Source organism: Daphnia carinata, chromosome 1, assembly GCF_022539665.2.
Source record: "Daphnia carinata strain CSIRO-1 chromosome 1, CSIRO_AGI_Dcar_HiC_V3, whole genome shotgun sequence".
Taxonomy (NCBI): Eukaryota; Metazoa; Arthropoda; class Branchiopoda; order Diplostraca; family Daphniidae; genus Daphnia; species Daphnia carinata.
In genome coordinates, this window is record NC_081331.1 from 2,348,917 (window position 1) to 2,375,702 (window position 26,786).

At 41.1% G+C, this 26,786-nt stretch overlaps 6 protein-coding genes across 14 annotated transcripts in view; 3 read left to right on the forward strand and 3 right to left on the reverse strand.

Annotated features, from left to right (window-relative positions):
* Positions 1-4,829, reverse strand: part of LOC130691787 (myosin-IIIa-like) — a 64,472-nt gene extending 59,643 nt beyond the window's left edge. For 4 of the 8 annotated variants that reach the window (XR_009420602.1, XM_057514767.2, XM_057514768.2 and 1 more), the window contains exons 1-8: positions 4,683-4,828; positions 1,620-1,806; positions 877-1,055; positions 708-812; positions 527-601; positions 409-462; positions 218-321; positions 47-128 (exon numbers count right to left, since the gene is read on the reverse strand). Coding sequence is in view for 6 of the 8 variants with exons in the window: in XM_057514767.2 (XP_057370750.1) it covers positions 47-128; positions 218-321; positions 409-462; positions 527-601; positions 708-812; positions 877-1,055; positions 1,620-1,752 (732 nt within the window). In the remaining 2 variants the exon portion in view is untranslated. Of the gene's footprint in view, positions 1-46; positions 129-217; positions 322-408; positions 463-526; positions 602-707; positions 813-876; positions 1,056-1,619; positions 1,807-4,682 lie in introns of all 8 variants that reach the window. The other 4 variants (XR_009001308.2, XM_057514771.2, XM_057514769.2 and 1 more) reach the window with 1 other exon arrangement.
* A 2,201-nt stretch (positions 4,830-7,030) lies between these two features.
* LOC130691814 (uncharacterized) lies at positions 7,031-13,878 on the reverse strand. Its single transcript, XM_057514805.2, has 13 exons — positions 13,631-13,878; positions 11,956-12,187; positions 11,538-11,743; positions 11,229-11,444; positions 10,856-11,134; positions 10,540-10,768; positions 10,344-10,464; positions 10,111-10,267; positions 9,469-10,041; positions 9,169-9,392; positions 8,880-9,039; positions 7,518-7,734; positions 7,031-7,424 (listed from the first exon to the last, which is right to left on the reverse strand). Exons 1-13 carry the CDS (start codon positions 13,686-13,688, stop codon positions 7,412-7,414), a joined length of 2,685 nt encoding a protein of 894 aa, XP_057370788.1. The 5' UTR covers positions 13,689-13,878; the 3' UTR covers positions 7,031-7,411.
* A 1,972-nt stretch (positions 13,879-15,850) lies between these two features.
* On the forward strand, positions 15,851-16,783 carry LOC130691812 (chromosome transmission fidelity protein 8 homolog). Its single transcript, XM_057514803.2, has 3 exons — positions 15,851-15,989; positions 16,396-16,507; positions 16,577-16,783. The coding sequence occupies exons 1-3, from the start codon at positions 15,970-15,972 to the stop codon at positions 16,778-16,780; spliced, it is 336 nt and encodes a 111-aa protein (XP_057370786.1). The 5' UTR covers positions 15,851-15,969; the 3' UTR covers positions 16,781-16,783.
* On the reverse strand, positions 16,775-18,092 carry LOC130691808 (NADH dehydrogenase [ubiquinone] flavoprotein 2, mitochondrial-like). Its single transcript, XM_057514800.1, has 6 exons — positions 17,932-18,092; positions 17,704-17,826; positions 17,454-17,644; positions 17,167-17,374; positions 17,023-17,099; positions 16,775-16,949 (listed from the first exon to the last, which is right to left on the reverse strand). Exons 1-6 carry the CDS (start codon positions 17,968-17,970, stop codon positions 16,856-16,858), a joined length of 732 nt encoding a protein of 243 aa, XP_057370783.1. The 5' UTR covers positions 17,971-18,092; the 3' UTR covers positions 16,775-16,855.
* Positions 18,093-18,929: 837 nt separating this feature from the next.
* On the forward strand, positions 18,930-20,495 carry LOC130691805 (inhibitor of growth protein 1-like). Of its 2 annotated transcripts, none has more exons than XM_057514796.2 (6): positions 18,930-19,183; positions 19,244-19,525; positions 19,574-19,719; positions 19,775-19,865; positions 19,935-20,044; positions 20,104-20,495. In XM_057514796.2, exons 1-6 carry the CDS (start codon positions 19,048-19,050, stop codon positions 20,308-20,310), a joined length of 972 nt encoding a protein of 323 aa, XP_057370779.1. In that variant the 5' UTR covers positions 18,930-19,047; the 3' UTR covers positions 20,311-20,495. The 2 variants fall into 2 exon arrangements, with proteins under 2 accessions (XP_057370779.1, XP_057370780.1); XM_057514797.2 differs by having other exon boundaries at positions 19,583-19,719.
* A 481-nt stretch (positions 20,496-20,976) lies between these two features.
* Positions 20,977-26,544, forward strand: LOC130691813 (ubiquitin carboxyl-terminal hydrolase 47-like). Its single transcript, XM_057514804.2, has 10 exons — positions 20,977-21,772; positions 21,845-22,142; positions 22,205-22,624; positions 22,690-23,102; positions 23,173-23,378; positions 23,442-23,586; positions 23,655-24,222; positions 24,299-25,062; positions 25,118-25,545; positions 25,616-26,544. The coding sequence occupies exons 1-10, from the start codon at positions 21,533-21,535 to the stop codon at positions 26,283-26,285; spliced, it is 4,152 nt and encodes a 1,383-aa protein (XP_057370787.1). The 5' UTR covers positions 20,977-21,532; the 3' UTR covers positions 26,286-26,544.
* The last annotated feature ends 242 nt before the right edge of the window (positions 26,545-26,786 follow it).

The following is a 26,786-nucleotide window of genomic DNA, read 5'->3' on the forward strand; positions in this document are numbered from 1 at the left end:
CTATTTCATGCTGTGATAAAAGAATAAATAAAAAAAGGCAATCAACCTGGAAAAGAGCTCTCATCGGATGAAGTTCCGATAGTGGAGGGTCTCCATCAGCCAATTCGATTGCCGTGATGCCCAAAGACCTTTTCATGTAGATTGGGCACGACAAAAAGGGCAACGCTCATTGAAAATGGATGAGGAAACGGCTATGTAAATTATAGAGAAACCCTACCAAACATCGCAGCGCATATCGTAAGAATAGTCCAGCTGTTGCTCGCATGCAATCACCTCTGGGGCCATCCAATAGGGCGTTCCAACCGACGTGTTTTTACGATCCTATGCGTAAAAAAAAAATAATAGGAAAAAACACAAGAGGCATGATGAACGAGGATATTTCCAATCATAGGGAGATCTTAATCTTACCAACGTAGCATTGGTATGAGACGAAACGCCATAGTCGATAAGCTTTACTTCAGCCTAAATTTTTTCAAATTCATTTAAAATAAAGGTCACTTATCCGTCCTAAATTTGAATCAGTTACCTCTTCCGTCAAAAGTATGTTGTGGCCTTTAATGTCCCGATGCATGCAATGGTTCCTATGGAGGTAAACTAAACCCTGCAGTCAGGTAAAGAAAAAACCAATGCCATTGTGTAAATCAGATTTAAAAAAGAAAAAAAAATGTCAAGCTTCAGAAATGTATATTGAATAACGTCGAGCATACTTCGATGGTTTCACGGAGAATATAGGCGATTTGCTCTTCCGTCAGCTTGCGATTATAGCGCTTCAGGCCGTGAACCAAGTCGGTGACCGAACCTCCGCTGCAGAGCTATTTTTTTCAAACAAACCGAATCGTTTTCATTCCCTTTGTTTGTGGTAAATCGTTCACTCACCTCCATGACGAACCAGAGCTGGTCTTCCTCTCGTTTGGATGAATGTTTTTTCAAGTAGAGACCGTGAAAAGCCGGAATGTTCGGATGGAGGCAGAGATCTCGGAGAACAAGAAATTCTTCTTCGATTTCTTCGATATTATCGGCTATTTGCTCCATTACTTTCACAGCCACGGACTGACCTGATCCCACGATTAGAAAAGACTGCTTTGACTCCACTTAATAACAGGTTGCGGTAAAGTGGTATCCGCTCAACAACTACCAAATTATCGCCACGTACGGCTGGCCATCGATTGTACCCCAAAAATAGAATGTTTTTCTTTTCCTCGTATATACTTGGCTGGGTTCGCATAATTGGCGATAAATTTGTTTCATTCTTCAACACACCGGAACGAATGACGAATTCCAGCGATAGTGGAGCGATACGTCGATGTTTTCAGCCGCCTGCCTTTTCGTCTTGGCCGTGAAAAAAAAAATCAACGGGACTCGACTTCCTGCTCGTTATAAGCGGTCAGCGCCACTACAGGCACAGTGGATGTCAATTCCCATTACCTGACGAGGCCTATTCTTTTTCTCGGCTTAACACTTTGATTGGGCGAGAAAGCAAAACTGGAGACGGGCATTCATCCTACCCCCCCCCCCCACCGTCCGATTAGCTCATCCATTGTACGAGGCTATACGCACGTAACTAATTGCTAATTCACGATACCGTTATGAAAGAAAGGCAGAAAAAAAAAATAACATACCCATTTCGAGATCGAAAGCTCGGTAGACTTCGCCGTAGGTCCCCTCGCCGATGACTTCGTCCAGGCGGATCCGCCCGGAGGGATTAGGCAGAGTCTCGAAGTCGATGTGTTCACTCAGTCCCAAGTAGGACATGGTTAACAGGCCAGCGGGAGGTTTTGCTCAATCGTTTTCAAGCTCTTATTATTCCTGTAAATCGTTGTAATAAAGTACAGGGTGAATCGTGATTGATGGCCAAAGGACTAGCACTATCGTGATGCGCTTAATGTACGGTCACTGAAGCCAAACGGCCAAAACATTAAAAATTTTTAAAACAAGGGCCACGAATATTTGAGATCACGAATTTTAAACAGCTTCAAGGACGAGTGCACTTTTCTTGGGGAACAATAAAAAACTGTTCCATCCACCATGTTGTTGACTAATGGCTGAAATTTCAGCAACTAAATAGAAATAACCCAAAGTCCTAAATGAAATCATTCCCTTTTTTTCAGTACTCGATTTTAGGGCGACAACGAGGGGGCACTTTTTTTCTAACTTGAATATAAACCGTGACCGACATATGTATATAATAATGTGACCATTATATGCGCTGTTGTTGTTTCAGTTTCTCTCGGGGTGCGTGCAATGAGCGTAAATTGTCGTGAAGGAAAGAGAAGCACGGTCCTCCGACTAACCCACAAGTTCAATGACCAGATCGCCAGATCTCGCAGCAGAGCGAATATAAAAACAAACGTTGGTATCCTTTATATTTTTTTCCCTTTAATTCTTCTTTTATCTCACAGCCTGAGGATTCAATTACTTGTGAAATGAGCCACGAATAAAAGGCAAATACTCAGATTTTTTTTTTCCCTGCCGAAAGTGGCACGCCTTTTTTTATATTTGAAAATTCCAAGACCTAGATGATAGCAATTCGGTTATAAATAGATATCTATTCTTTTTTATGAGTCTCCTAGATATCGACAAATAATAACAATGTAAAATCAAGAAGTGATACTTACCCTACCGAGGTTCTGGCTTACAGCCCTGCTGGTTACCTACTGAAATGTTGTCGAACATTTTCAGCAGTTCCAAGCGAAAGATGACAAAGAGAGAAGGGCGGGGGGGGGAGGACGGAAGCCAAACAATAATACAAAGAACTATGCAGACGGTGTATATAGAATGCAGTGAACCGTCATGTTATTCATAGGATGAGGTCGTTGGAAATGTCAACCCTCCCCCCTTCTGGTGTTCGACCCTCTTCCTCCCACCTCCTTTCCCAGTAGGAAAAAAAGGAGGAATATAATTTAATTACGACGAGCTGAAATACAGGTAATAAACAGCAGACCTACGTAAGCGCATCTTATCTCCTTTAAAAAAAAATGAAAAAACGTGTGCAGTGCACAAGACTTCCGCGTTAGTCATACGCGTGAGTGTCCTAAACAGTAAGATGTCGAAGAGATACCATAGAGCTGATACAAATGCAAATATGAAAAGGTACGACTATCTTTTTTAAAAAATGGCTTGTTCAGATAACGTCAAATTTCAGAACACTATAGGCGTAATCGATTGTTACTGCAACTGGTTTCAATGCAAATAGCAGTTCATTAGGGAAACCTGAAAATCCATTGCTTCATTTCCTTTTTCCTTTTTTTTTTTTTTGGCTATTTGCATTAAATTGATTGATTTGCAATAATGCGGTTGTCGTGAGAAACGGAAAAAAAAAACATGCTGAATTTGACATCTTGGCCCTTCCGCAGAAGTAAAAGAATGAGACCGACGAATGACAATAAGTTGACCGACAGGTGCAACCCACCGATTTCTCCGCGAGATGTTTCTAATTTAACTCGTTGCCTGGAGAAAGTCCTGCTTGTAGAATTTAAAAATGTTTCAACAAGTGACCATTTCCTTTTTCTTATCATTTTTGATAGACTGGACTATCAGGCCGCACCAGATGTTTACATTTTCCTATACTGGATGCTGCAAAGGGAAACCGGTGTGCACAATTTCTCCACTGACACACGTCGTCGCCTTATGTTCCTCATTATACAGATTACCTCCCTCTTTTTTTCTTTTAAATATATTACTGTTTATAAATTTCTTGTTTTCTATATTCCATTTTTCAAAATTCTGTTTCTGTCTGATGGTCATTTGTGTGACTAATTAGAGCTACTGGAGAAAGTCGCAAGAAGCTTCGGTTAAACTGTTGAAAACAAAAATGCCATCCGGTTATTATGTTACGTCATTCTGGTCGGACTGCATTTTATTTTTATCGCCGCTTATCACAAATCAATAAAGAGAAGGAACAAAAAAAAAAGCCCAGCTTTTCTTTCTCCTATGGTACTGAAACCATCCAGCCTGATCAGCTTTTACCGAGATGGGGAGAGAATTATACTGGGTCGCATGTACCCAACGGGGGCAAAAGAGTTCTCGTAACACAGATTACTTGGAAAATCATAAAAATAAATATTGCGGCCAATAAAGAGAAACGAAATATTTGCACGAATCTATTGCAAAGTGACTCGCATTCGTTTTTTTTTTTTCATGGGAATCTAACACTGGCTCGTTGATAATTTGATTACCAAAAAAGTTAAAGTTACAACTCTTTTCTAAAACGCTGGAGGCGTAGAGTACGGAGCGGGAATTTCAAACAAACGATGCGAACCATATAACAGGAAAATTAGCAAAAATGCGTGTAGATTTTCAAGGTTATACCTAATAAAGCTGATGTGAATTTCCTGTCCCTTTGTTTCCATTTCCATGATTAAATTGACCCTGTTTCCGCTGATCCGCTAACGATCACGAACACCGCTATTCTTTCGATCGAATTAAAGGTTAGAGCTTCCGAGCTATAAACATTCTAAACTATTCATTTGTCGGCATGGCCGCTTCACAAGATACGTTCGTGACTGTGAAAAATAAGGCTTTTTTTTATAAATCATGTTCATCCAATTTTCACACTTTGTTAGTGAGTCGGTTGCTTATCGATACATAAATCTTATTCTGTGTCATCCATTTCAGCTGTGTAAACTTACGATATGCAAGAGTAGAGATTCAGAACGATAATAGCCGTTAACTGACGCAAATACCTTATCGATTTTGGGAAGATGAGGAAATTCCGTTGTTACATAACGATGGACACCAAACACTTGCACGATTTTCCTTGACAGTTTTTTTTTTGTGGCGGTGATCCCCCCTCTCTTTTGACAGATGATAAGGTAAACAAACAAAACAAAGATATTTTTAAAAATGCCACAGGGAGAGAAGAGCAAAACGGTGAGCGACTTTCCAAGCCAACGGCCGACGGGCAACTGATTCAAAGGAGCGGACGGGCGTTACGTTGCTACCGCATGTATACACAGTGATATCTCTCCCCTTAGTTGAGGAATTTCTCGTATCTCCAGGAGAGAGATGGAAGGAGAAAACGGCTGAGTAAATAATGTGGCTTACCTTGTTCAATGAAATGATCGCAATCATCGGACACACTTTTCGGTTGCTACCGCATTTACAAACCACACGTAGCGGCATTTAAGTACTTCAGACAAAAAAAAAAAAAAACATTAAAACTCCCGTAATATTGGGAAGAGCTTTTTCCTCGAACATTCAAATAGGACGAATTAACACCTAGCCTAATTCAATTTCCTACATAATTCTGTATTGCGTGACTGAGTCTAAATGTTTCACCTACTTTATCGCAATCTCGTGTACCATCGGGTAACATAGACTACAGTTCATCCTTTAAAACACTAGTGATAAGGCACATACCCTGATGTCTATTGCCGATAAAAATCTACAGCTGTTTAACTTTTCATTCAAATCTCTGTTTATTTTTTATCAAACGTTTGTTTATCTTTACTGGAATTAAATAGTTTCTATTTCTTCTAGACAACAATATTTTTTTTGTGGAAAAAAAAAAAGGTCTCCAGTTCGTGTTCGACGACGCAACACTATAAAGAGAGTGTTCTGTTACACGAAACACCAGGTGACTCGATTGAATGAACGCCAACACTAACAGCGAGCATCGTCCTCTGTTACGGTGGCTGGTTCGTCATCTAATCGCCGATTCGCTTCGACACCTTTTTTTCTTCGTCGTCGTTCGTAACGGTTAAGGTTCTTTTCTTCTTCGTTGATGTCAAAGCAAGTGGCTTTTTTGACTACAGGAAAAAAAAAAAACGTTCTCTTTTTCTCGCCATCACCCTTCACCACCCCGTGTTATTGTGGCGGTTTACGGGCAGGAGGCGACACCATCTTCCGCGCACGACTGTATGTTCTTATACAGTCCAGTGAATATATTTAAACTATTTTTTTTCTTTATTCCGACTAGAATTAGATTTAGCCTATATGACGAAGCGAATTTAATTCTTTTTTTTTTTGCACGGTGCAAATCGGTATGTTTTTAGAAAAATAAAATGAGGATGAAAAGAAAAGACATCGTCACGATAACAACTTGTCCTGAGGACCCCCTTTTAAAAGGATGCCAATTTTCCCACATGTTGTGTGTTTATCCAAACATAACGAGAAAAAACATGTCACTCGAAGACTATAATCCACAAAAAATGTTCAATGGCCTGATGAATCGCATTCGACTTTCGCCTCGGTCGTAAAAGTAAATTGCCACTAGCGAGTATTACCAATTTCACGAAACGCCGACTCGTCACATTCTCTTTTTTTTTAGAGACACCTTTTATGGATGCATCCTTCGATGGAGTGCAATAACTTTTGTCGAGAGTTTAAATTCGAGGCTGACCTTTAGCCACGTAGTCATAAATCAAATGTTCTATTTATTTTAGCTCATCCCCTCAAATGGATTTATAATGTATTAACGGTTTCCAATTTTCATTTGCTTTGTGATGATGTCTTTGAATATTCCCACTTGCGTAACCTCGTTCTACTTTAGTTTTCCCTATCCGAAACGTTTTATGTCCTTCATTTTCACGAAACGTTTTTATTACTAGATGTAGAACAAATGATTTAATTTTTTTTTGTTTAAAAGCTATATTTAAACGATTCAACCAAGATTACCGTTACAAGGTTTATCTATCTCCTAGGGACAACCTCTCTTAGCGGGTCAGAGGATGGCCCTGCCGTCAAACAAATCGTTATCAGTCTCCCTTTTTTGCTCTCCTTCAACAAAATTCTTCACTTTTGAAGTTTGTTGGTGAAGTAAAACAATACCTGACAGGTCGCTGTTCCATTATACGTGTGGAACATCACAAAAAAGTAGTTTTTAATATATTTTGATAATAATGTTTTGTCTTCTGTATGACCGACTGAACCCAAAAACATTGAGACGAAAGAGCTTGCAAGGTGTCAGCGTGAATAGCAATTTTCATCCAATTTCAAATGTTACGCTCGTCATTTGTGACGTGTACTGTTACGAATTTCAAAACTATTTAGAGACGAGCAAAAAAAAAAAAATGAAATAGCCGAAAATAAATTCTTGTAACACACGAAAAGCTGTTTATACTTATTCAACGATTCCATTTGACAAACAAGAAGACGTGGCTGGGCAGTGGAGGAGGGCACAGACATTTGCATTACGGGATTTAACAGCAATATATAAGACAGACACGAGCATGCAGAAAAAAAAAATAAGGGGAGGTGGCGTTCCATCAATGCGGTTACTGTCGTTGGTTTTGTTGCGTATTTGATGGAATCTCATCATTCTAAAACATGTTTTGAGAAAAAAATTTATGTCACAAAACAAAAAAGAAGACCTATGTCTTTTTCACGCCTGTCGACTCAAATACGCGTGTAGCGTAACAAAAGCGAAAAGCTAAACAATAGTGGCCACATTTACATCTGGCGATGCCAAGGTTCAAAACGTTGTGCTTTATTAAAGAGAGAGAAAAAAAAAGACGGGTATGTATAATGCTAAAGCAATTCAAAGAATTTAGAATGAGAAAAGGAGAAAATTCGTTTACGCTATTTCGTAATGTGGCGAATCAGTTAAGTGCGTTGATTTGAATGCAGCCTGTGAGTGCGGTGGCCAACATTGGCGATGTCCAGTCGATGTCTGAATCCAGCAAGGATACCTCTTCCGGTCACGAGCCCCTGATGATAATGCATAGCGAAACGACGTTGATGGGCAAAATGTCCTGGCGACCGATGCGGGACAAGGTGTGTAATCGCATAATTCGCCTGAAAAAAAAAATAACAATTCAATCGACTGCATCTACAAGTCACGAATAATAATTATTTTTATTTTTCTCGCATTTTTTCCCATTCATACTAGCTGGAAATATATGGGGCAGATGTCAGCTGTTTGTTGCCGACACCGTTTCTTTTCTTTTGCGTCATAAAAGTAGGGAGGGCTCATTAAATCTCTATTGCCGTGTGTATGGCCGGACATTGAACGAAATGGCCACACTTAATCCATCGCACATTAAGGGATCCGTTAAATAGCAAATTGCGTTAGCCCAATAATGAGAAAACATTAAAGTTTTTTTGTTTTTTTTTTCGTATCGAACCGGAACCCACATTGGACATTAGCAAAGTCGATGTGATTTGTTATCGGCCTTTCGCACACTTTTGGAAAACGTGGTTGTGCGCTTTCCCACACGCAATCAGCACCGCCGGGAACAAAATGTAAATGTTGAAAAAAAAAGGACGTAACACCACACTATATCCAATGCGGTAGTTGGCGGTGATTAACGATAACTGCCTTTTCACTCCCAGCCCCTGCTATAGTTAAAAGAGAACTCACGAAAAGGAATCAAGATGTTAAATAAAAATCCCGCCCCGCTTTCCTTTGGATTCCCACATCGGCCGCTATAATTGCGTTCGCAATCATGTTTCTCGGAGGTCTTTTACGTCTAAATTCCTTGTAATTCTATTATGCATTCGGCTGCTCGTTTACAACAAAAGATTTTCATTCGATTCCCCCTTTTTTTAACGTTAATATTTGTGAAATCGAATTATAGCGCGTCACGTTCTTTGTCGACATTTACAGGATTGAGTTCAGAGACCGTTCAACGTGAAAACCGTTAAAAATCTGAGATAGTCTCTTATACTATTATTGCCGCTCGACGTATTGTTGTGACTTGTGAGAAAATCATCGGAAAAACCAATGAATGGAATTTCCTTTTTTTTTTCACAAGAAAAGCCGGTCCATTGTTCCGTCGCCCTCCTAGAGACCAGCGGAGACGGGCCATTCAGCGCAGTCTACCGCAGTTTCAACTCGTCGATTTTTGTTTATCCTCTCACGATCTAGTCTCTCTCAAGAAAGGTGATGAGTACGCTTAAAAAAAAAAATAAATTCGCCTAGATAATAAGATAAGAAGTACCTTGGAAATTGGGCGGACAAAAACAAGTAAAATATCCAGGCGCTGCGTGAGAGTTGTCGACACAGCGGCCACCGTTTTTGCACGGATTGGAAGCGCAGTAGGTTCCCATTAGTCCCGCCGCTCCTTCGTTCATTGTTTTGTCGACTCGCGTCACGTCACCCTGTAAATGTAAACATTGCGTACTTTGAATCGATACGGTTCGTAACACTCGACCGATTCAGTATCCCGAATTGAAGTCTCAGACTTATAAATAGAAAGGGTTCTATATTAATAGCCTGTAGATATTTACGCGCAAAGAACCGTTTTGACCATGGTGACGACTGTGACGTATCCTGACATTAGGGTTTGAATGGCTTCGGCGCCGATGTTCACAGCGTGAACCGGTGAAACCTAGCGGACATGTACAGTTCAAAAAGTCTCGTCCTAGATGGCCTTTGACTTGTCGGTTGACGTGACACGTTCCCCCGTTCAGACAGTACAAAGTAGGACAATACGGCGTCTCGCAATGAATACCTTCATCAAGAAAAGAAGATTGTCAACAGGTTGGATTTTATAAATGCAATTGACGAAGTAGAATAGGCGCATGTACCTTTTGTTCCGACCCGGCATGAACATTTGAAACTGCTGACTATCCGATTGCTGTAATCAGCGTAACGCGTGGACCTGAAACAAGTTCCTCCGGCCAGGCATGGATTCGGCCAACACGGATCTTCTGGATCGACGGCTGTTTCGTTTATTGTTGACAACGAGTTTCGTGAAACGGCCTCTCGTCCGGTCGCCAGCTGGTACGAATTTTGATGATGTCTACGGTTTTTGTATTTGATGTGTTTGCTGTCGCTGTTCGTTTGTTTGTCGTCGTCTTCTCGCAAAGTGTGTGCCGCTGCTGTTTTGCCCAGTTTGCTAGCAGATTGCCGAGTTTGTATGGCAGGCGATCTGTCCAGTGACTTGCGGTTTGGCAATTTCGTTAGGGCTACAATTGATGGATGGACGGGCCGGTTAGGTCGGTGCTGACAACGGGGATTAGGATGCTCAGAAGATTTGACTACAGATGGCCGATTTGGACAAGGCCGGCATTCCGTCTGTCCAACTCTGTCTTGATACGTTCTCGCCGGACATGGCTGACAGCTGCCTTTCAACTGGAAAGTGTTGACTGGACATTTTTCTGCATGGATCAAAGAGAAAGCTTTCATCAAGGCGGCCAGTTGAAATTTGCGTGTAATGGATTTCTTACGGCAATTGTTGGTGGATGCATTGACAACATAGCCCGGCAGAGGACAAATCAAATCGAGTTTGGCCAGCTGAAAGGATTTGTTGAGGAGATCGCCGCCTGCCGCTTCCAATTTTTTGCGGAAATCCGCATTCTTTTGAATTAAAACTTCCGTTTCAGCCTTTGTAAATCACACAATAAAAATGCAAATCACACAGAGTTCCTTTGAACCCACAACACGCTAAAAAATGAAATACTTTTATCTTTTCAATGAGCATTTCGCCTTCTGGAACTTCCGAACCTTCGTAAAAGTAATCGTCGTAACTAAATGGCTGGTAGCTAGCCGCTACGGTCCACGACAAGTTGAGGATGGCAATACTGCGATTTTTACAAGGGAATGATTTGAATATCATTCCGCCCAATCAGTGAAAGGAATTTTGAAAAAAAGTAAACCTCTTATTAGGTGACATTTCATGATGACATTGAGCAGTCAATACACTACAATTGGCAGTTTGACAAGCTTCTGCATTGTGATGAAGCAGGGCCGTCTTGGCCGCCTGCATGAGTTTCTCAACGCCAACTCTATCATCGCACCAGGAGGTTGATGATTTCGTCGGTAATAAATGTCCGAGCTGGAATCGGAATTCAGCAAACATGACGGTGTTACCCGAGGCGGGATCAACTAACACATTATTCCAATAAAAAAAAAAAAGAATAAGCACTTAAAGGCAACAATGTAGCTGAAGAAATGCTGTAACATTTTTATTACGGTTGAGTTGGACGTCGTAGTTGCAGTTGAATTTGGCATCCGTCTCGTTGTTTTTCGCTACACACAACCGTTTGAAAACGAGGGGACTGTCTGTGTTGGTGCCATTGGAAAAGGATTTTGAATGGACGACATTGACATCACATGTGACGTGAACTGCGCTGCCGTCCGTCGTCGGAGCTTGGAACTTTGGCAGTGCCAGATGAACGTCCTCAAAATCCGGTACGGTCAAATTCAGACCGGAACACTGGCTCGAGTCCAATGGAACGGGGACTTCCAATTCTATCGTACACCCGGAAATCATTTGAATACGTTAAATTGAACCCTTTCTAGAGGTCAAACATTCAGAAAGGTTCAAAAACTGTTCAAAACGTACTGATACATTTGGGTGGTCGGCTTGTTCCAGGGTCGCTGTAACAGTCCCAGATTTGTTGGACGAGATGGCGGTCAGTTTTGGGTGTCACGTATCCATTGTCGCACGTGTAACGACATGTCGTTATGCTGACGTCATCACCGACGGACGAACAAGCCACTCGGCCGTGTTCGGGCGACGGTGGCGGCCTGCACAGTCTCACCCGTTCTCGGCGTTCGTCTGACCCATTTGGGACCGTAATCAAATGTTGATGGTGTCCTCCGATTAGATTTAAAGTATTTCCCGCAGAAAAACTTTTGAACGTGTTTTTACCTGTGACTGATGCAGATGGCATAACTTGCAGACTATAACGACAGTAAGCGTGATGCCTAAAGCCTAAAGATCTGTCTGTGATGTTGTTGTCACCGTCGTCCAGCTGATAAGCCACCTTGACAACCACACGATGCGTTCCTTGATCCAACACGGTACCTGGCTGAGGGCCGAGGACCACCTGCGTTCTCATCTTTTCTTTTTGATACCTTTTGCAAATAAAATTCGACAGAGAAGCGGTTATGCGTCATCATAAATAATTCTTTATCTTTCGTCTCCCATCTCTTTTTTTAAACAAAAATGGGGTGGTGTTCCCTTGATTTCCTTTTAGATACAATATGGCCTTGTTTTATGGAAATTGACTTTTTGTTGTTGTTAGGTGATCAATCAAAACTCGTATACTTTTTTTGTTTTTCTTTACTTGTTGGATGAATGGAGACAAGGGCGGACTATGGGCTCGGGCATCCGGACGGCGCCGACATGATGGGCGTCTACCCCGTTGTACAACTCGGCGTCGTATCTATCGGGTGAAATCATTGAACTTGCCGGGCAGATAAAACATGGTCGACTTGCCCTTCGACTATGCCGTTTCAGGTTAGTCGCCCAATGGCTTGTCGATAGTTGGTCTGTTCTTGCAGCATCACCGTACATGCCTGTCATTTTTTTTGTTTTTAGAGGGCACAAAGATTTAATCATTTCGCTATCCACGGAAAGAAAAAGAAAAGAGGCGGTCGTCTTATTATATCTGCAGGGAGAGAAGGGGAAACCATTTCACTGGAAATGGTCAAGTGTGTACAGCAGCCAGAAAAAGGGCTAGTCTTATAAGGTATAATGAGAAACGAATTACGTTGAGTGTATTGTACGGTCGGGAGAGAAAGAGCTAACGCCTTTTAGTTCTTCGTGTTTTGGCTATAGATGCGTGCTGTCTATAGTGCAACACACGCAACAGTCATATTCTTTTGTTTCTTTTTCAATAACGCCCGCAAGAAGGCAATTGGTGAGAAAAAATTATTGCTGTCCCATTCGCCTCTTTCAGAATGAGACCCCAAAAATGAAAAAAAAATAAATTCTTATTCTAAAAGGAAAAGCTCGTTCGTTTAAATTTGTCTCCCTTCTAGCGATTCTTTTTTAACAGCTTCATGAAGGACGAATCAACTTTACATTACCCAAGGCTATATAGGGAGTCTTAACAAAATATGAATGTCTGGTTTGCTAAACAGAAAGCGTCATCTCCTTTAGCGGAATTTTTTACGTAGAGAAAACAAATCATAAAAAGAAAAACTGGAATTGTTTGGCGCCTCTGTGAGCGCCAGGTGACACGTCATTCTGATCGAAGAGGACTGGCTGTCATTCCTGTGTTCCAATTTTTTTCCCCATGGATTTTCAAACTAGCCGCCAAAAGAATTTTTCCCAGCAAAGTCCGCTCGAATTTTGAAGCTCTGACATATTCGTGCAGATGCTGCGTGTTGCAGACACGGATAATATCTTCCAGACGCTGACGTATCTCGACTTCTTTTCACTTTCGCGATGTGCTACTACCACAGCGCACATTATATTTATATCCACTCTACGCTGCTATATAAGCATCACGCAACACCCATCGAAAAAACCAAACGCGCACACCACATCAGACACTCAATCTCTATCTTTTTTTTTTGTTTTTGGCTCAAGAAAAACTCTATATATTTTTTCTTTTTTTTATTATTATTATTAAAGCGCGAGATAAGAGCGCATTAAACACACAGAAACAGCAGATGCTTGACGACGAGATTATTTATCACGCAGCGCGCTGTTGTTCTGCCATATGAAAGATGCAGTTTTTTTTCTACCATTTTTTGGTTGGGGTTTGAGGGTTTAGCTTGTCAAGTGTTGGGCGTAGACTTATTCGAACTCGAATTAAAAAATGAAAAATAAATAAAAGAGTTACGGAGAAAGAAATAAACCGTTGCGAGCTAGTCACAACACCAACGTTTTTATAACCCAATTTCCAAAGAGCATATGTACGGCTATAAAAGTAGTAGACAGGATATTTAGCTACTGGTTCTCGCCTTACTCGCAAGCAACAACTTAATGTGGGTCGAAAAATAAAAACTTACCCAAAACGACGAAGAGCAATGATACCAACAGTTGGCAAAGGATGATCGGCATCATCATCGCTGCCGGAATAAATAATAACAATGGGAGTTCACGTTAACGATATTCTTATAGAAACTTGAAGTGTCTTTCGCGTGTTAGGTCCTAGCAGAAATGTTTCTATGTGTGTTTGTAGCGTGCAATGTTTAGAGAGTCTAAGTGCGTCACGCCATACGAGCAACGTCCGTCCGGCGTGAACCTGCCGGCGCGACTGTAGTGCTGCGAACGAGAGACTGCCCGTCGCGTCGAAAACACGTCGGCCAACTCGGGCGCTATACCAAAACTTTCTTCACCCCTACAGAGAAAGAGTGGAATGACTAGTAAGAAAACAAACAAGCAAAACACAACAACAAATGAATAAATAAGAGCGACGAAATAAAAACGTGATGATCGACACGAGGGAAATAACCCTGCTGAATTTATACCCGTCGTGCATAATATACCATTTCTTCCCCTATATACTTTCGATCGTATTATTCTAAAATAAGAATAATAGAATGCGGACGGCAGAAAGCCAAATTGGAGCTGTCGTCACGTTATTACGCGTGTATATTCGATCTAAGTTGATTCCTATTATTCGGCGAGGAAGAAAACTAGCGATTGATTAGGCAACACATCTTTTTTTTTCTCTTCTCCTCATGTGCATAATCTAATTAACTGATATTTGCACTTTGTTCGAATTCTCAAATGCGTCCCTGTAATATTGATCGTTGTTTTCTTGAAAACGTATTTGCACTGGATACAGTTGATACTTGAACAGAATTGGCTGTTTTCTTTCTATATGTCCGCCCATTCACGATGTGAGGGGCTGATCTCGATCAGATCGCTTCTTTTTTTTTTTTAATAGACAGGATGTCACGACAAGAGGAAAGAAAAGAATCTGGCAAAAAAAAAAAAATCACAGAGTCAGTGACTGAATGAAGAATATGAGAAGGCATAAAAAAACTTTTGGGCAGTGCCCCATGTCCTTCGAATATCGGCCCTCTATACTGAGACTCTGATGGATGGCTCGGGAATCTTGGGGGGTGCAAACGGCGGAGAGTGCAGAGGAGTTGGCTAGCGTGACGGCACCTCGTATTTGTTTTGTGTCCTTTCGCATAAAAAATAAAAGAAAGAGAAAAAAATATCTAGTGCTAATAAATCAACGTAGAAGAGAAAACTTGCCTTTTTTTTCTGTCGTGGTCCTCTTAACACCGTGAACGTGTAAGGAAGATATGATCTGCTGAAAAGATGATGACTTACCTAACCTCTTTGAAAGATGTCTTGACCCTAAAAAAAACTATCCCGTACGTGCTCGGCACGCGTATTGATTTATTCTCGTTGTTTCAGGACTCCCGCCATCTTTTTCTTAAAACAAACACTGAAAGTTATGAAAACGTGAGCGTCGTGCACGAGCTGATTGAGAAAACCATCCATCTCTGGGGCATGCAAAGCAAACAAAATGGTACATTTCTTGGACAATGCTAAACGTTTACACTTAAAAAGTATTCTGTTGCATAACATAGGTATTGTGCTCCACGGGAATGCTTGTATGGATTCCATTTTGAATGGAAAAAAGCGTGATTTTCGGAATTTTATTTTGTTAGAGTCTACAATTCAAAAGGTTTCACGTATAATACGATTCCACACTGCAAGAGACAAAAGAAAGTGGGATACTAGCACGTCGGAATGGGAAACCCATCACGAAAAATTCATTGTGACGAAAGGTACGCATATGATAGGCGATGCCACGACCAAGTGGCGCAAACATCCGCATTCTCATCTTAGCGTCTAGTAGTCGCCTGTGTAAATCGATGTTTGCCCCATAGCGTCCAATTTCGTACGATGACTAGCAAAGGAAACCTTTTAGTTGCGGAGCTCATGACTCGCTTGCCCATTTATTTCGAAACCGTGATTCGATATCTTGAATCATGGAAAGACATGACTTACGATTGCGGAGATCGGTAGCTGTATCAAAACGGTTTATTCTTCGATGGTTTTAAGAGGAAAAACTTTGAGTGGCACATGTGGTATTACTCACAATGACTGCTTTCTTCTCATAAAGTGTGACGGATTGCTTTCCTTAATAGCGTCTCCGCCTAGCCTCTCGCGAAGGCGACCGGGATAAAAGAATCGTAATCGAAGTCGCCTCAGAGACTACGCCACCTGTTAACGTCGTCGGCAACTCCGTTGAGGGAATCGATGGCGGCAAACCATTCACTGGTATTGTTGTGATCTGTCTCTTGTGTCTGATCCCCACGAATAGTTTCATGTAATTCTCGGGTGTTTATATCTTTGTGCTTAAGGTTTTTCGTAATAAAGAATGCAAATCGTCATACAATCGTAAGTGAGGGTAAAAACTACATTTATGGTGAATCATTGTTAGTTATACTAACCATCATCAACTATGCTCGATAGCTAGTGGCTTACTGCTATTCATGCTTTCCATGCATACCACCTTCAATACTAGGAATGTCGGATTCATATTAGGAAGGCTTTAAAATCTAAAAAATTTTGAAAGTTGAAATTTTTTTAAAAAATGCTTTTGAGCTCAAGCCTTGTACAAAATGAAAAAAAAAAATGCCTGATTAGAAAAACATAAAAGTTCTATTTGTATTTAAACCAAAATCTAATGAATCTTGACCGAATCACTACTTATTTTATGTTGGTGCTTTTTACCAGTCAATCATTTCAATTCATGCTATATTTAAAAACCTTATGTATAACTAATACCATGTTTGAATCCAAGAACAGGCAACATCACTGAGTATTCTATGATAGAATTCCAAGGTGATCTAGAAACTAAATCAGATGAGGCCTTGGGAGGTAAAATTATCGGTGATTTGCACTTTAATCATGAGGTAATTTAAATGCATAAAACTTAGGAAAAAGATTTATAAAGTTAACATTTTGATCAATCAATTGGATAGGGAAATCCTATTATGATTATTGGACACCATATCCTCCATGGAAAAGTTCAAGATCTTGATAAACCCCTGGTAGTTATCACGAAAGAAAATGATGGTATTCCCGAAAACGATGTCAAATACGGTGTTACAGCAGTCATCAAAAGAAAGCTTATATTTAAGACTAGACCCAAACCGATTGTTGGCGAAACTACAAAGAAATTGTGATAATTTTGTATGTATTCACTACCTTCATACACCACTTTTATGGGTAATCTTTACAGTAAAGCCATTTATTGTGATTTACAAGCCGGGTTGGATTTTAAACCCTGGGCCTGGAGGCGGTTCCGTCAACGATGTAAGACCATCACGAGGTTCACAAGCAAAGCGTCCATTCCTATAGCACAGAAGATTACTTTGGTCGTTTCAGCTACAATTAAATGAAAATGATTGTTTAGGTAACAACAGACCTCGGCCCAGCTTTTGGTTCCCGCCCAGCCTTTAGGTCATCAATAATTTCTTCGGTATCTTTCTCAGTCAAATCCTCCTGCGAGTAAAAGTTGATCATGATGTAAGAAATGTGTAAGCTTCCAAAAACAAGCAAACAATTTTACATAAAAGTTATCATTGATTTGAATCATGGGCGCATTGACACACGCTCCTAGACATTCTACTTCTAATAATGAAAATTGTCCATCAGATGTAGTCTCGCCGTTGTTGATGTTTAATTTCTTTTTCAAACAATTCATGATTTTTTCAGAGCCCATCAACCAACATGGTGTGGTGGTGCAGACCTGAACAAAGTTCTTCCCAATTGGATTCCTTATAAAAATAAAAGAATGCAAAATATTTTTTAAAAATGTGCTTTCTCTTTTAGTTTACATTCTGAAGTAAAAATTACCTATTAAACATTGTGTAAAAGGTAGCTACTTCATACACTCTCATTTTTGGCATGCTAAGCATATCAGCAACAGCGTGCATTGCACTTATGGGAAGCCATCCACCGGCTTGGCGTTGGGCCAAATCCAGCAAAGGAATAACTGCTGCACGCTTGTGTCCTTCAGGATAGATGTTCATGATGGCATTTGCTCTCTGAATAAGAGTAAATACTTGGAGGTAATGATTCAATGACTCGACAGGACTAGATATACCTCAATGTTTTCTTGTGTGAAATTGAATGGAACATCTGGATTATTTTGCGGCGTGTCTCGGTGGACGAATAAACTATCACTTCGCGAAGCAGAAGATACCGTGAAGCTCCTAACCTGCAAGCTCTGGTAATGTAAAAATTGTATAATAAGATCAGCTGTGCATTATGATCATATCTATTGGAAAGACTAGCAAGGCATGTCTAACATTAATGTAAAGAGATAACTAACCAATGCCCTTCCAATTTTGTTTGCTGTTGACGAAATCATCCCTTATATAGTCAACCAACAAATTGGTTGTTTTTACGAAGATAGAATTTGATCACAAATCTACTAGCAGACCGACGGCACCATCAAATGTGCACTACCAGTTTGCCAACAAAAAGCAGCCGTTGGAAGAACACTTTGATAGCAGTGCAAGCAGCGCATAGCCGCTGCACTTTTCTATTGACCCCAATGGTACTTTCCATAATCGATATACACAAAGCTCCCAAATAATATCGATCTATCCGCGATCTATTACCACTTCACCGTTTACTAGTTCGAAAAACAAAACGTAGATTCACATCTGCATTTTCTATCACAAACGAAATAATGAGATCTTAGCGCCTAAACGGCGTAATACCACTACCAGTGATCCTAAAAAATCAGTTTACTTCATCCGTTTCTGGTGCTTTGCATTCAAAAACTCACTGCCACGTAAAGGTCTAATTATATGACGAATACAGATTTAGATTCTACACTTATGACTGTAGGTCACTGGCCGTTAGCTTATCTCTAGGCAGTGTTCATTTAAAGTTTAAGACCCGTAAAATTTCTTCTGCTTTTTTCTTTTTCTGGGACTAGGTATTGGCCTAGAACCAATCAGGGGAGGCATTTTATGGCTACGGGTGGGCATTGGGGTTCAGAGCGCCAAATTTTTGGCCCAGTTGCCCCGAATCCAATTGAGCTCTGTGATCGGGGTTGCAACGCTGATAGCAACCAAGTGATTGGGTTAGAGTGAAGACCCCGCGCACAGGCAATTGAAGCGGATCTAGGACTCGGGCCCGATCATCTGAAAACCAGCATACTACCGGAAGGTACTAGCGCAAAGTTAAAAAAAATTGAAAACAACACATTTTACATGTGTCACGCAAGTATTGTCCAGGCTCGATCTCAGGTAATCGGGGCGAAACTGTCCAAGTCCTAGGTCAATCGCTACGCACAGCTAAATATAACGAAATCTGGCAAATCAGCACCTTCACTTTATCAACGCACAGTCAACAAAAACGTTTTAAGGCATCAATTGCGTTAAATTAACTAAGAAGCTTCTTGCTTCAAAATTCCCTTTCGTTCTTGTTGGTCAAGATGCTCAACCAAGTTGCAGTCGAGGCTCTTTATTCGGCCACGTATTTAGAAAACTACCTTGACAGTGTCGAGAACTTGCCCAACGATCTCCAACGACACATTTCCAGAATGAGACAGCTGGACGTCGACTTCCAAGGTGTATTTTCACCAGAGTTATTTAGTTCCGTGAATTACCTCAGAGTTTGCTCGACTTTAGCCATTCTGCGGGACATTGAACACTACAGCGACGCAATCCAAAAGGGTCCAGAGGCGCAAGAAAATCAAGCAGATTCAGGTGATGAAAAACCAAGTGGCTCTGGCTTGACAGCCTCTTCTGGGGGGAATGCAGGTCACTGGAGGAAGCGGCTTTTGCAAAAAGTTCAGTCTGCCCTCATATCTTCATTAGAAATAGGAGATGAAAAACTGCAATTGGTGCAAACAATGCAGGATGTGGTGGAAAATAAATCAAGACAACTAGAAACTGACTGTAAAGCATTAGGTAAGTTATATTATAATGGTAGAATGAAAATATATGTAAAATTTGCAGTTATTACAGAGTTTAGTAAAGACAGAGAATCAACTGACTGCCCAAAGGATTATACTCCAAACAGTCGGGAGGTGAGTTCAGCAACTGGAGGAACTGCAGGCAATACAGGAGAAAGAACCAAAAGAGCAAGAAGAGCACGCCCAGATGTAAGTTTTTGTATTTATTTCACACTGACTTCTAAAGAACATTTTTTGCCTTCAGGATCGTGATTCTCCAGTCCCCACTACACCAGTAATTGTTGCTCCTTCTCAAAGGAAGACGTCAAATGCGACCAATTCAGCTACCGCATCAAGTAGATTATATTTTTTTATTTCAACAAGGCAATAGAAAAACTTACTAAACATTTTCCGAATTGGTTTAGCTGGAGCTAAAAAGAAGAAACGTCGTTCGGGAAGAGAGAAGGAAAGAAGCGCTTCCCCTCAAGAAATCCCTATTGATCCGGACGAGCCAACATATTGCCTTTGCGATCAGGTGAGGATTTAACTATAATTCAAATGATATTCTATATATATATATTTTTTTTGCGATAGGTTTCATTTGGTGAGATGATCGGATGTGACAACGACTTGTGCCCTATTGAATGGTTCCATTTTTCGTGCGTCCAGCTCACAACAAAGCCGAAAGGCAAGTGGTACTGTCCGCGCTGTCGAGGTGACAGACCAACTGTCATGAAACCGAAAGCCCAGTTTTTAAAGGAGCTGGAAAGATACAACAAAGAGAAAGAGGAAAAGGCCTAAAATGTGTTTTTGTTGTGTGTGTCACTCTTATCTCCACCATCTCGTTTTCTTATCACTTGTGTATGTATAAATCAGAAAAAAGACTGCCTCCTTGTTATGTGTAGGTAAAAAGTTTTTTTTTTTTTTTTTTTTTTTTTTTTACAAATTGTATTTCGTCAAAGTTTAAATAAAGACGCTCTACTTTCTACTCCCGTGTCATGGGGAGATGGGGGATTGGTGAATAAAGTCAGCTGGAACGTGTTAAATCACCCACGATTTGGCATCGCCGTCTGTAGCAGATGAATTTCCCGACAAGAGAAAACTGAAAACAGTATAGTAAGAGTATCCTCGGGAAAGGGTGTATAATTTGCGTTGTTTGGTATTTATTATGAAAATTTTCGTCAACGAGCCCGTTTCGAATAAACTGTCGAAATTTCAGTGACAACTATTCAGAAAAAAAAACAATTAAAAAGAGCTCTTTCATGGTTTGCAAAATGGTTCCAGGTGATAACACTGCTGTCAACGACTCGGTAAGGAACACAAATTCTTGTCTCTTTCAGCCATTTGTCGCCTGTGTAGAAATCGAATGACGCACTTAATTTATCTTTCTTTCATTTTTGTTTTATTGAAAGATAGCAATTTTAAAAAGATCATTAAAGACATTTAGCAACATTCATTTAAATATTTGCAATCTGTACTGGATAGTCCTATCTTAAACTGTAAGTATAGGCTCCATGGTAGTAACCAAGCTTTATAGGTTAAACTTTTAAACTCCTAATATTTTATGATTTACCACATAGCTTTATGCTTAGAAGAGTCCCAAATGTATTTCAAAAGGAGAAGTTAAATTTTTCCCATAGATTTTTCAACAAATGAAACCATAAGATGGGAAAAGTTTGTCATCAAGTATGCCTATCATAAGAGTATTTAGAAGCAGTATGATGTGTGCTATTTCAGCAGAAGTTGGTCTTCATCCTGTTCAGTCCCTAGTGCCAAGAACAGCTTGCATCCAACACTCTTCTTGTGTTATTAATAGACTACCCTTCAGCCTGAATATTGAAAAAAGAACTCTGTTTCTAGCAGTATGCACGTTCTTCGACAGACTGGACCGTGGGCAGGACTGTCGTCCTGTCGTGCACTAGTTTTTTTTTGTTTGTTTTTTTTGTCCCATGATGCTCTCGTCTGCAAATTCTTAGACTAATGCATATGTATCGGTTTTACATGTCACTTCTTCTAGGAAAGCATGATTTTTAGTGTCAATCCGAGTGCAAGTTCATCTAGTGGTCAAGATGGAGAGATACGGATGGCTTTAATAGTCGTTCAGGATATGACTACAGCTACACTGCAAATTGGCCATACAAGCCTTTCGTTGGCCTCCACTGCGTCAGTAAAAACATTAGTGCAGCAGGTCGCCACATCAGCAAATTATATGAACGGCACGTTCTCCTTACTTTTACAGCCAACAAGTTCGGAAGCTAGTTCTGTAAGTGCAACGTTTTGACAACTTCTACCTAAATTGCTAGGCTTATATCGAAATTTTCATTTTTGTTTGAAGGTTCTGCTGAATGAACGTCTTCATGAGACGCTCGAAGCTGTCGGCTTTGTATGTGATAATGGGCATACAAGAAACAATCTTATCATCGCTAACACCGGTTCTGAACCCCCTAAAAGGGAATCACCCGTCAAACCAGAATTGTCTACATTTTGTTCGAAACGAACCATGGATCGTACCACAGATTCAAAGACAACATTGTCGAATAGAACATGCTCCAAAATAATCACAGATTCTTCTCCAGATGGCGATGTCAGACCGACAGATAGAATTAGCGACATGCATTCTTCCCGCCGAAGAGGTATTCGAAATCACATAGATTTGTCTGATGCTTTTCTGTAAATCAATCTTGATTCATTTTAGGATTCGTGGGTTTAGTGAACCAAGCAATGACATGTTACCTCAACAGTTTAATCCAAACGTTGTTCATGACACCAGAATTCCGTAATGCCATGTACCGTTGGCGTTTTGATGGAACAGAAGACGAACAAGCCAAGTCGATCCCCTTTCAGTTGCAAAGTTTATTTCTCAAGCTGCAAACGACGGACAAGTCATCTATAGGGACGACTAATTTGACAAGGAGTTTCGGTTGGGACTCTAGTGAAGCCTGGCAGCAGCATGACATTCAGGAACTCTGTCGAGTCATGTTTGACGCTCTCGAGCACAAATTCAAAAATACGGAGCAATCAGACCTGATCTCCCGCCTCTACGAAGGCAAAATGATGGACTATGTTCGCTGCTTAGAATGCCGAACAGATAAAGCGCGCGAAGACACTTTCCTCGGTATGTAAAAATTTAATTTGTTAAAAAATCTTGATTATGCCACTCGTGAAGGTTATTTTCCTTAGATATCCCGCTCCCAGTTCGTCCCTTTGGGTCTCAGACGGCATACGCCTCAATTGAAGAGGCATTAAAGGCATTTGTGGCACCTGAAACGCTGGACGGCAATAACCAGTATTGGTGCGAAAAATGCGGGAAAAAGTGTGACGCTCACAAGGGTCTCAAGTTTTCACGTTTCCCCTACTTATTAACTTTACACCTCAAGCGATTCGATTTTGATTATACAACACTTCATCGCATAAAATTGAACGACAAGGTCACCTTCCCAGAATTCCTACATTTAGACTCGCTTCTCGTTGATGATCGAAATAGTGATGCAAACGCTTCTAATAAAGACTCCCAAGATACGGCCATTGAAGACTCAATGTCTGAAGCTAGCGGGTCGTCGCGTGCAAATTCGAGTAACGGAATCGAATCTCAAGTTCGTGTGTATCTTACTTTTTTGTTTTCCCAAACGTTGATTAACACTACATATTTTTTGCCTGTTGCAGGACGACGACGAAGGGATTGATGTGAGAACTGAAGGGTGTACATCGAGCACGTCTTGCGCTTCAGGTGCCAGCGGTGGCGAACAGAATCGAAAGAATCGCGGACAGGGCCAATACAACTACGAATTGTTTTCCATCATGATCCATTCTGGCAGCGCTTCCGGCGGCCACTATTACGCTTATATTAAAGATTTCCCTACACGTGAATGGTATGATTTGAGATATAACTTTATTTTACAGTATCCATATTTAAATCTATGTTTCGCGAATAGGCACTGTTTCAACGACCAGACGGTGTCGAGCATCACCTACGACGATATCAGAAAGACGTACGGTGGTGGACCCTCGCGCAGTGCCGGATATTTTACCAGTGCCTATACTTCTAGTACAAACGCGTATATGCTTATGTACAGACAGGTGAGAATTTTATCCTACCAATTGAAGCTCTTAATTTTGGCAATGCTAAAAAAATTTTCTGATACCAGATTGATAAAGAACGTAACGTGAATTTCATGTCCCCGAGTGAATTTCCCGAGCACCTTCAACAGCTACTCCGACGTATGCAAGAAGAAGAAAAAAGCCAACGGGCGGTCGAGGAACAGGAAAGGAACAGTTGCCGTATTCAGTTATACTGCCATCATCCAAAACGTGGTCGCATTGACCTTCCGTTAAAACTCCACAAAGAAATTACCCTGCGCCAAGCCGTTTCAATCGCATATGAGCAAATTGGCGATCTGTCCGATATTGGCGTCCCGTTGAGCCGCTGTCGGCTAGTCAAGTATAACGAGCATTACGACAATGTAGAGTGCAGCTGGGATAGCCGAATGGACGATACAGTCGACGATATCTTTGACGGAGTTCGATCTTCCTACAAGTTTGACTTGCTCCTAGAAATCGTGCCAGAAGGGCAAACGTTTCAAATTTATGCTCCTGGAAGTCTTATTGCCAAGGTCATTATGGTGGATGTCGATGCAAAAGAACAACTTCATCTGCCAGTTTCCATTCGTATGCCTTTCAGCAGTACGGTTCAAGATCTTAAGCTCAGCATAAAATGTAAGCGCTTGGAAGTCTAACATTTAATCATTCTATGCTTTATTTGAAACTTTTCTTTTTAATTATTAAATTCCAGCTACCATGAATATTACCGAGGATCCCGATCACATCCATCTAGTAACTATCAATTATTCTAACGAGTTACGTAGATTGACGCAAAAAGACCGTAGTTTAAGGAGCGAAGGCTTCCAGAGAGCGGAGAAGGTATACGTTACCGTATTTCCCTCCAGCGACGAGAACGAATTCTTAGCGTCCTGCAAGCCACGCCTGTATGACCTTATCGATCAATACGAAAATGCCTTGACCGTGCGTATGACGCTACCTAAGGCCGATAAAGAGACACTAGATCGCTTGGGTATCGATATAGCTGTTCCTGCAATCCCCACGGCTTCCAATTCTCCAAACGCAGCCAGAACAGCTTCACCCATGGAGTCGTACAGTCCCGAGGATGCGGCTTCGGACGACTCCCTTTCCCATCTGGAGCGTGAACGCGCCCTGTCCGAGGGCGAGGAAGAAGAAGAAGAAAATCGTCGACGTCGTCTAGGAGACATTGACGACTTTGCTGTAAACTCCGCCAACTCCCAAGAATGCTATTCAGAAGGCGAAGAACTTCCTCAGCGTCTTCCTAATTCTACCTCATCTGCCTCAGCCAGTGAAGACAGCAGCTTGAGCTTGACTAATAGTGAACGTACCCTATTAGGTGATCCTCCTGAGATAGGAGAAGAGGATTGCGATGTTGAGATCGGCCTTGCCTCCCGAAGAAGGAACGCTTTAGTTCAAGCGGGGCCTGAATCTGTTGATTCCGTACCGGAGCTGGAACCTGTCAAATATTTTTTCAAGGTATCTGAGATTTTCAGTGTGTGTTTTTGAGCAATTAAAATCAATTCTGTTTTAGGTGATTTCAAACAGGGAAGATGCAGACGAGAAAATCTGCACAGCCATGGTTGACAAACGAATTCCATTGGCAAGTTTCAAATCTGAACTAGAGGTGCTCCTCAACGTTCCCGCCGAGTTTCTCTTACTATACAAGAAGACCCCCACAACGGCATCGACGTTCGGCACAACTGAACGTGAATGGGCTCAACAAAACGAGACGTTGGAAACCCTAGGAGATGACCCACAAATAGCTGTTCGACTTGGTAGGGCACTTAGACCAGGTGAAGTCCGCGGAAAAATTTATCAACTGAAAATCAATGATGGTCCAGAGCGAACACAGTTATTGTTTGAATGGGTGTTGTCATCCGGTATTCAAATCGGAAAAATGAAACGAGACATTTTGGCCGAATTGAAGAGTCGTCACGGTGTTGAAATCCCTCCTGAGAAGTAATAAGTTTTTCTGCATAAGACTGTCCATGTCCACTATATTTACCATAAATGTTTTCGAATGATTTAGATGTGTTTTGCGCAAGAAGCACTGGCGCACACCTTCGACTGTCTATGGGGACGAAAATGAAGTACTGGATACGGAATTGCTGTACATTTTCAAAAATTGGGAAATGTTTTTACAAATATTGGATGTGAATGACCCTCATGACGTTGCGTCCAAATATCGAGGAGCTGAAACTGTCATTTTCACCCGTCGATGGCGACCGAGCACATTTACGTTGGAACCGTTTGTTGACACACCTCTAACCGAATTTAATCGTATTGTACTTGGAAAAATATTGTTTGAAATGAGCGGTTTAAAACCAGATCAGATCGAGATAACTAAGGCACCTGGGACGTTCCCATGCGAAGGGTCCCTTCTAGGAATCCACGACGATATTACATGGGTGCCGTTGCTGACGACTGATTCTGACGACGACGGCTCCTTCAAATACCCTTGCTCTGTGCAGACGGACGGCGATATAGTCTATTGGCGAGAGAAAGGCGAACCGCTCAAGAAGCTGACGGAACAGGAGCGCAGAGAAATTCTCAGCCGAGAGAATACCGATACAAACGTCTCCGGAACTTCCTATCCATCTGTATCCGCTTCACCTCGCAAGGAACGGCCGCTAAGAATCTTTATAGATTCGCCTAAATCCACCAGCGTAAAAGAAACGGTTGAACCCGAGTTGGATTGATCCTACAAAGCTATATATATAAATATATATGAAGTATATACCTCTCGATGATAATTCTATTCAAATGGAGCGTTAGAATTTTTTCATGAGCATCTTTAAAAGGCAATGGATGAAGCATGTGCTGAAAAGCAATTTTCTTTTCTTAACCTTTCCCTTGCTCTATTTCGCTACGCTCTCATTCAACAACAAATCTTCTTCTCAAACACGCAGCCTTATATGGACAAAGTAATAATAAAGGAAAACTATTTGTCACGAGAAATATCGTTTTTCATTATTCTAAAAAACGGAATGTTGCGAAATGTTCATTACCGTTACGTTCAAAACTAAGATAGGTTTCAATACCCTATCGATTCAGAGAGCGTATTATCCTTTTGCTATTTGCGTAACATTATCGGGTCGGCCTAATTAACGCCACCCCACAGCGTCGGTCCTGAGCCCTACATATTACGTGAACCAAGTTCGGGGGTGAACGTGGGGTGAAACGGTCATCATTTTTAAAAC